The sequence below is a fragment of the Apteryx rowi genome, unplaced genomic scaffold (assembly GCF_003343035.1).
Source record: "Apteryx rowi isolate R43461 unplaced genomic scaffold, aptRow1 scaffold_13, whole genome shotgun sequence".
In the NCBI taxonomy this organism is placed as follows: domain Eukaryota; kingdom Metazoa; phylum Chordata; class Aves; order Apterygiformes; family Apterygidae; genus Apteryx; species Apteryx rowi.
In genome coordinates this window covers 4,787,176-4,795,915 of record NW_020447530.1, presented here as the reverse complement: position 1 = coordinate 4,795,915, position 8,740 = coordinate 4,787,176, and the positions used below count along the sequence as shown (strand labels likewise).

The 8,740-nt window shown below is 43.1% G+C and overlaps 1 protein-coding gene across 3 annotated transcripts; it reads right to left on the bottom strand.

Moving 5' to 3' along the window:
- Positions 1–248: 248 nt before the first annotated feature.
- On the bottom strand, positions 249–7,484 carry SOCS4 (suppressor of cytokine signaling 4). Of its 3 annotated transcripts, XM_026056228.1 has the most exons (5): positions 7,316–7,484; positions 6,612–6,767; positions 5,666–5,795; positions 5,086–5,258; positions 249–2,103 (listed from the first exon to the last, which is right to left on the bottom strand). In XM_026056228.1, exon 5 carries the CDS (start codon positions 2,001–2,003, stop codon positions 693–695), a length of 1,311 nt encoding a protein of 436 aa, XP_025912013.1. In that variant the 5' UTR covers positions 2,004–2,103; positions 5,086–5,258; positions 5,666–5,795; positions 6,612–6,767; positions 7,316–7,484; the 3' UTR covers positions 249–692. The 3 variants fall into 3 exon arrangements, with proteins under 3 accessions (XP_025912013.1, XP_025912014.1, XP_025912015.1); XM_026056229.1 differs by lacking the exon at positions 5,086–5,258; XM_026056230.1 differs by lacking the exons at positions 5,086–5,258; positions 5,666–5,795.
- Positions 7,485–8,740: the final 1,256 nt, after the last annotated feature.

Genomic DNA, 8,740 nt, shown 5'->3' with positions numbered 1-8,740 from the left:
CTCATGATTATGAGCCTTCCCTCTTTCCAGCCAAAAACATGACCAGTTTATATAATGCTTGTTCTTGTGCTAAATGTGGTCCTTAACTTGAACTGCTTTTTCCCTCCCTGGCGTTTAGTCCCCTGATGTATTTATAGAAAAATCATATCCTCTTTCAAACTTCATTTTGCTAGGAAAAGTAAAATTAGAAATAGACTGATAAATTTACTATATTAGATATAGACATACATACATACACACACGCAGAGGCTGGAGCACTCGTTTTAAAAAAAATGAAGAAAATACAGATGAGTCAATCTTTAGTTAACAGTGCATTATTTCAAACATGTCAGCAACATATGCAAATTACAATATAAAAGACAGATCAAGTTCAAAACTGATTTTTAAGGTTTTCAGATCTAAAGACTATCCATCTRTAGAAATACCAGAAAGCCTACCTGAAATTCCATAAAACCCTAGTTTGGGAACAGTACCAAAAGCCCACAACGAATATAATTTCTTAAAAAGAGAGTTGGAAAGACTCAGAGTACATTTGGATAAAAAAAGCCTCAGGAAGAGGCTAGTTTGGGTTGTAAATAATCTGCAGGAGAAGAAAATCAAACAGCCATTAAAAAAAAMCCTAAAAGGGAGGAAAGACTGAACATACTATTCCTCTGCTTAGGGACAATTTCATTCTTTCATAAAAATATTTTCTAGCTTTGCTGCTCTGGTACATCAATTCTGAGTACTCTAACTTTTGATTTATAATGATATTCCTTCAGATACAGCTTCACGGATGGAGGAATAGGAAGTGCATCAATACCATCGTAAGTTGTACAGTTGCAAATAACTGTTCTACATATATGCTGAAGAGAAAAAGGAAAAGTCCTGTTTAAGGGAGTGGATAAAAGCGGTTCAAAGAACATACAGGAGCTTGGATCTTTATAGTGCTCTAAGAGTCCCGTGATGTCGGGCGAATGGAAGACACAAGGATCGTGGGCATCAAAGCTGAAGTTATGGTTCCACTGCTCTATCCGTGCATGGAGAGAACGACTGTAGCGCCTGAAGCTCACAGAAAACAAATAGTCTTCTTGGGCAGAATCTCGCAATAAAAACGTTCCCTCTGGCTTGCCTTCTAGCAGTGCCTCAGCTGCATATTTATCCATGACTCCCCAGTAGCAGGGGTTGTTATTGATCTGAAGGAGGTCCGGGACTAGGCAGTGGACATAATCGATYTGCGTATGGTATTTAGGAGGCGTTTCCATCCGTAGCAGCTCATCATCAGTTTCCCATTTGGGTTTGTTTCTTTTTCTAGAACTTGTGCACAGTGTTATAACTTCATCGTCAGAGTCCATATCRCTCTCGTCTTTACTGCTCCGTCCTACTTTACTTGTAGCCAACTCAGCCCTGGAATCACCCCTGGAGGAACTGCTGTCAGTCAGGTCGCAGGACGGGGAGGGAGAGTCCGTTCCCCCACTGGCAATCTCATCGTCCCTCAGCTGATCCTCCCTCTCCTCATTCTGGGATAAATCAGCAATTATCCAGTCTTCTGCTTTTTGACTTATAGGAGCTGTATGTCTTTTAATTAAGTGCCACCGAAAAGCTARCTCCGAGCGTGGAGGGAAAGGACACTTATCCAACATTAATTCACTGATATGAATTTTCCTTTTTGACGGAAGCCCCGAGGCATGCCGACTGCTACAGTTCTTTATAGGAAAGCACTGGCCCACAGCATCTTGCAACTTCTGTTTGAGAGAGCGGCCTAAAAACCTGTGACCACATGAACGATCGAGATCCAGTTCGACAGATGAGCAGCTGTACTTCCTCTCTTGACTCCTTAAACCAGTCCCGGATCTTCCTACAGCGCTTGCTGCCTCAGCATCAGAACAGTGCTCACTCTTTTTTGACCAGGAGAGCTTCTTTCCACTCCAGACATAACCATCTTTTCTGTCTGCGCTTCTGCTCCGGCTGCTTTTGGGTCTCACATCTGCATTTTTAATGTTACTGTCCTTGTTTTCTGCCATTTTGATAGTTTGGCTTCACAAATTTCCAAAAAGTGCTCCGTGTTTTTCTTGTAGGGTTTTCTACAGATGGAAGCTTCTTTGAGGCTCTTTACAGAAGTACCTAAGTAAAAAGAAAACACAACTAAGTTAAAGCTTTGCACACCCATGCAGGTGCATGCAGGATAACGATACGCATAATGATAATGATTAATTGCTAACCACGTAAAAATAAAACGATCCAGCCGATTTCATTAGGAGCATACTTCACAAATACTGGCCTGATCCCAGACCAAGGCTCTCTTAACCCTTCCTTGTGATCAGTATTCTCTGGAAGAGATCATCTTATATGTTTTTAAAGCATACATTCTGGCTACACCGCAGAGCAGAAAGATGTAGGTGCTGGCAATTATATTAAGCGAGGGTCCATTTTAAAAATGAGGCACTCCATGTGGCAGGTGATGTTGCTTCGGTTGTTTATTGAGCAAATTTTGCATCTTTTCCAAATAACCCTTCAAGAAGGAACAAGCCAGAACAGAAACAAGTAGGTCAGAGTACAAAGAGCTACTGTACCTAGATGATATGCCTGTTTGTTACTAATCCACAAAGTGCAATGCCAGAGATCTTATTCTTAACTGACACTTTTGGGTTGCTTTCTGGATTAAAAAAAATAATAATAAAAAAAATTATCAGTCACAGACTCTGACAATTTTTGAAAGCTGTTTTCCTTTGCCTTTTAAAATGAAGCTAGAAAATACTGAGCCCCTAAGGGATTGAAATATCTGGGGCTTTACATACTGAAAAGGATTAAAACAAATCCAGATCTCTTACTAAAAGCAATTTAAAAAGGCCGTGAAAGATGGAACTGCTTATTACTCATTACAGAAGAAAGTTTACATTATTAAAATCAGTGTTGCTCCGAGACCTACAGTCACTTATTTTATTCGCTTTTGTTTCCAAAAGCACATTGAATTCTCCAACAGATAAAACGTTTCCTTTCGAACRCTGACTTTCTAAAAAGAAAGGAAAAAAAAAAATCCTCTTTGAGCACTCAGTTGAAAGCACAGCAGAGATTTTTCAAGGYACATAGCAATATGCTCCGTATGCTATACTGTCCTGAGGCACAGCAGAGGGTAGGAAGACTTTCCATCACGCACCGAGAGGTTTTTGCAGCAAAAGGAGATACGGTTCCTCTCTCCGCTGTTGTTGTTTTTTTTTTTAAATAATTGAGATGGTAAATAGTAAGCAGGAAAAGAAAAGGGCATCCACTTCCTCTCTCCATTCAATCCATTCTCATCAGGAGGATTAGGCAGCATGACACAAGCGCTCGGCAGTCCCCGGGGCGCTGAGCAGGCGGAGGGCTAGCCGCTGCTCTCGGGAAAGGAATGAGGCTGCCGTGCCAAGAGGCTTACATGCGATCTGTGCGCCAAACACATCCCAGATGTAACTTGCACTGAGGCATTTTTGACATGAAATTCATTATTTACAATCCACAAACCTGAGGGCTGCGGATGGGGAGAAGAGGAGGGAAAGCGGAGGAGATACAGAAATATGGAATGAGGGAAAAGATAGGCAAAATAGCACAAATACGTGGGGAAAAATGGCATTAGAACRACGTAGATGAACAATACCTTGCTGGTACCAAGGGGAATCAGAGAATGGGGCCCATATTTCAACAGTTATAAATCATCTTAGATAAATAACATTTTTCCCCCCCTCTCTCAAGGTTTTGCATATCACTTCTGAGTGAAAACATGTAGGATGCAACATCGACTGGAGAAAGACAATATATGAGAGAGCTGAGAAAACTTTATTTAGACCAAGATTCATTGACTAATCTTGTAACATTCATATTTTTCATTCAGAAACAACTATAGTGGAGCACTGAATTGCTCCACAACGAATAAAATGAGAGAAAAAGCAATCCCATTTACCCTGGGTATCTTTATCTGGAGTAACTGCTGAAGACAAAAAGCTATTCTAGATTCATCCTGTAAATGACATTAACTATATATATGGGATTTTTAATTGGAAAGAGAGATATCATTTAGGTTGCAAAGTCAAGTACTTAAAAATTAGGATATGACAGTTTGTAATTGCTTTTGAAACCTTCAATTATCTCATTCTGCACATGCAGCCCATATAAGGAATAGGAATACTCAGAACATGGGCTGGTAATTAAAAACTGTAAAATGCACAAAACCCCAAAGTGCCAAAAAACAGTTTTATTCGTAAGTCTGCTATCTCCTAACTTTTGACAGCTCAGCCTTGCAACTACAATCAYTGCAATATTTTGTGTCCTTTCTAGGTTTTGTCGTTGGATTTAACAGTAAAGCCACGTTCTGCTGTGCACCTTTCTCCTATCACGTCTCATTAGCRGTGTCTGAACCCGGAAACTTAAACTGGAGTATAGCACATGACGGTGTAAGACATGCACCATTAGGCAGCGACGCAGAAGGCTGTTTCCCCAGGGTTTGCAGGCTGCTGGAGCYGAGGCACCAACGCTGCTAGGTCAGAGAAGTAATTGTTAATCAGATTGAACACTACATCCGTGAAAAGAGTGCAGAATAAATGAAGAAAGAGGGGTGCCATCCTGTCAGAGGCAGGTTTGAAGGCGACCTTGAAAAGGAGGAGGGAGGACGTTTCAGCAGTCGCCTTGGGAGGCAAAGGCTCCGTCTCCAGTCCTGCTACAAACCTCGCCTGCAATCAAAGACAAGTCGCATTCGGAAATGCGCCTGCGGTGCATTTAGGTGCTCAAATCCCGCTGTTGGGTATTACAATAAGGGACCATACCGACAGTCCTTTCTATGATTCACAGCCCCATCTATAAAACAGGGACCAAAAATACTTTGGATTTTGGAAAGAAAAGGCATTAGGGACAGTGAAGCATTCAGAAAATACAGTGCCATATGACCACTTCATCTAAACCATCCATTCCTTAAACGGAAAACTTTTAAGGAAAATCCTGCACATTGTGCATCCATTAATGACTGAAGGGCAACTGAAAGAGCAGGAGAGGACTGGAAAAAAAGAAAAAAAAACTAGCAGGGAACACAGCCCCTACAGGGCAATGTTAAACGGAGAAGCCATTCCCTGTCCAACTTACATGTCAGCTCCGGGAACTTTCCTTTTGCAAAAAGTGAAGGGACAGGCCACTGGTAGAAAACGATACAGATGAGCTTGGAGCCTTCTGCCTACAAAAGCTTTCTTGTAAGCGGGGAGATTTTAGGCATTTCTGAAGCAGATTTGACAAAAGCCTTACGCCTGAAACTCTTCTGCCTAAACAAATAACAAAGGGAAAACAACGTGCTGGAATAAACAGGGTTCACTCCAGGCCACGGGATCTGGCTGGTAGTTCAAGGTTATCTAACACTGACACAGCGTACAGTCCCTGAGGACAAGCAGAGAGCTAGGTGGTTAGCTGTTGTTGTTTTTATAACGTTCAGYGTTCCCCGAACAAGAACGGCCTCTTCGGCTCCCTCCTCCAAAGGCAGGTCTCCTGCAAGACTTCCGAGGGGGAGGGAGTAAAGTCGGCACGAGATGTTTTCTCTTTCCAAACCTGCTGCCTTGACACAAAAGCTTCAAGACTCCACTAAAAGCAGTATCTAGTAGCTGCTCTGAGGTGACAGAAATATTACCTCCTAACCAGAGGTAGGCTGCAATAAACAACTGGAAAAGTCACTTACAGCCTCATTCTTTGTCCATCTAAATCAGTGGCCAAAGAATCAGTAACTCCAATAGCAGCAAATCTGAACCTCTGGATGCTTGTCTCTAGCCTGGTACCTCCAAGTCCTTTTCATTAAGCTCCTTCAGCTTCTGTATAATGAAGAAATGGAAAACCGTGAAACCACTGAAGTGTTGGCTGGAAAGGACCGCGGGAGGTCTGCTTGGAGCAGGACCAGCCCGGGTGAGCCACRGCTTTGCCTAGCCAAGTCTTGAAAACCTCCAAGGATGGAGACCCCACCACCTCCTCAGTCCTCTGGTTCCCATGCTGCATGACCCTCCTAAGGGAGGAAATGCTTTGAAAGTCTTCTGTTCAAACAAACAAATGCCCAAGGGTCACTACAATACACCTCTTGCTAAACAAGAGAGGCATGCAAAGACAATTTAATTAATTTTGGAATTGTACAGAAGTTAATATTCTTTCTAGAACTGATAGCATTGTGAGAGAGAACAATAAGTTGTAATAAACTGGAGTGCTTCCTCTCCAAATAGTCTACATTTTTCCACTAACTTTTCAGTGGGGCATTTAGTTATTTTTCTTTCATCTTACATAAAACAGTCATTTTAAAAAAAATTCTCACTGATCACATGCTGTTTTCATTAATTTCGCCCAATTACATTTTGGCCACAAGACTGCATTTTAAAACCTGACCTTCCATTGGAGTTGAGCTATTATTGACTTACTTTGGAAAAAAGCCCAACCTATTAAGGGTAACATTAAACCTCGATTCCTTTGTCTTAACTTATTTTTCTCAGTTTCGACTACGTTTATTTTGATTTATGATACTGAGTCAAAAAATGCCTAAGCGTGGCTCCAGAGGTCTTTCCAGCAAATTAAGGAAATCATCACACACAAAACAAGAAAAACACCGTCTAAAGACACAAATAATAACCCGCAATGCTTCCTACCTCTATCTCGCTAGAGCTGCGAGAGGAGAGGGTACGCAGCCGGGCCCAGCAGCGGGGGCTGTTTTATCCACATCCGGGATGTGGGAACAATTTGGAAGCAGGTTCAAAGGTGAGGGCCACTCGTATCTCCGGCTTGAATGTAACTCCGCTTACACGCTACGGGAGATCCAAACATTGCACTTGGCAGACCGCAGCAGCCTCGCCGGGACCAAATCAGTACGGGCTTTATAGTCCATGACCACGACTTCACGCTCCACCCCGAAACCTAATAGGTGACTAGCACAAATCGGGGTTCCCGCCCTGCTGTTCCCCTCCCAATAAGCTACACCTATTAATAAAGCAAACCGCTGTATCCTGCAGAAGCTTCGGTTTACAGCTGGACTGAAAGAGCAACCTTGCGTTTGATGCCTTGCCAGTTTGGAGGCAACAAAGATAGACATTGCCTCAACCAAGTGACAACGGACCCCCCCCCCCGACCTCCCGCCAGCTTTCCTTGGGATCACTGCCAGGCAAAGAGTTATTCCGGCAGGTGGATCTGCAATAATGCCTCCAGCCTGCGAATTCGCTTGTATCACAGCACTGAACTTCTGACAGCTTTCACATCGCAAAATCATTCCGGAACGGTTTGCACGAGAGAATCYGCACGTTAAAAATCAATAATTTCCAAGAAATACAGTTTGCCTCAGTCCCAGTCTGGAGCTTACAATAAGGCTGCCGCAGGAATAGCTCCGTCTTCCCACTCATCCGATCAGTGCCTCAGCCAGAAGCACTTTGCTGGAGCGCGTTACCCTCACCGACATTCACAATTTACTGAAACATGTCAGGAGACACCCATGGAAAACATGTCTCTGCGCAGCTTCCACGAGATTCAATAATGAAATCTGGGCATATCGAAAAAAAGAAAGAAAGGAAAAAAATAAAAAAAGGAAAAAAAAGCGTGCCTGCTTTGTAATCCCGGCACTTACTCATTCATGGAAGCACCGACAACACGGCTATTATAAAGCGCCCGACCACGTTTCCAACACAGATAAATCACCCGGCTCACCCCAGCCGCCGATAACTCCCCCGCAGACAAAAACCGAAGATAAAAGGGTTTTGCCTGGAAGCAATTTTTCTTAGAAGCAGGCATAAATTGGGCCAGATCATTAAAGCTACATAAAGAAAAATCACAGAGCTCCCGTTTTTTCCCCTTATTTTAGACGTGCCGAGCTCTAACACTTTGTGCCCTTTAAGAAACCCAACGCGACGCTTTCTTCCTATTTCTCAGTGTAGGAGAACCTTAACCATTTATGCAGCGCAACCACCGCTTGCTTAACTACAACCGCTCGCCGACTCCATCTCGCACGAGCATCGGGACAACTACAATTGCCGGCTAATTTCGGAATCGCAGCGGCGATCTCCAGACGGGTTTGACCCTACAGCCTTCGCTCAAACAAGCACACGCACCAACGGGAAACATCTCAGCAATGTTTTACGTCGGGAGGGATTTGGACTCGACAAGGAACCGAGGACCCTGTCCTTTACTCGGAGCTTCCCTGTAATTCCGATACCTCTTAGGGACTAAGACTAAAAAAAAATGTATATATATATATATATAAAAATATATGAAAAATGTAAATATATTAAATAAATATATGAAAATATATTAAATAATTATATAAAATTAAATATATTAAATAAATATATATAAATATATAAACAATATAAATATATAAAATATATATTTACACACACATACATACATAACATATATGCATTAATATCTATAGAGTTTGTATATTTWATATTGCACTTCATATATGAAGGACACCCATGCAAGCAATGCACACGCACTTTTTCATTGAAAAAGTGAACATTCATTCATGCAAACGCACAAGCCTAAGCCCCGCTTCCCAGCGCGGCCTCGGAAACGGCACCGCATTTTGAAACACCGCAAAAGCGCCTCAAGTCGGACTAGTCGGGCCAAGTTATTTCACCCCAAAGCCACGCTCCGCCGGCCCCCCCTCCAGCCCGGGTGGGTTTGAGCAGAAACGGGCAAAGCGAGACTCGGCGCAGCCCGCAGCGCTCCGCGGGGCGCCCGGCGGCCGCCTCGCCGCGTCCCTCAGCGCCCGGCCCGGCAGCTCCGCTCC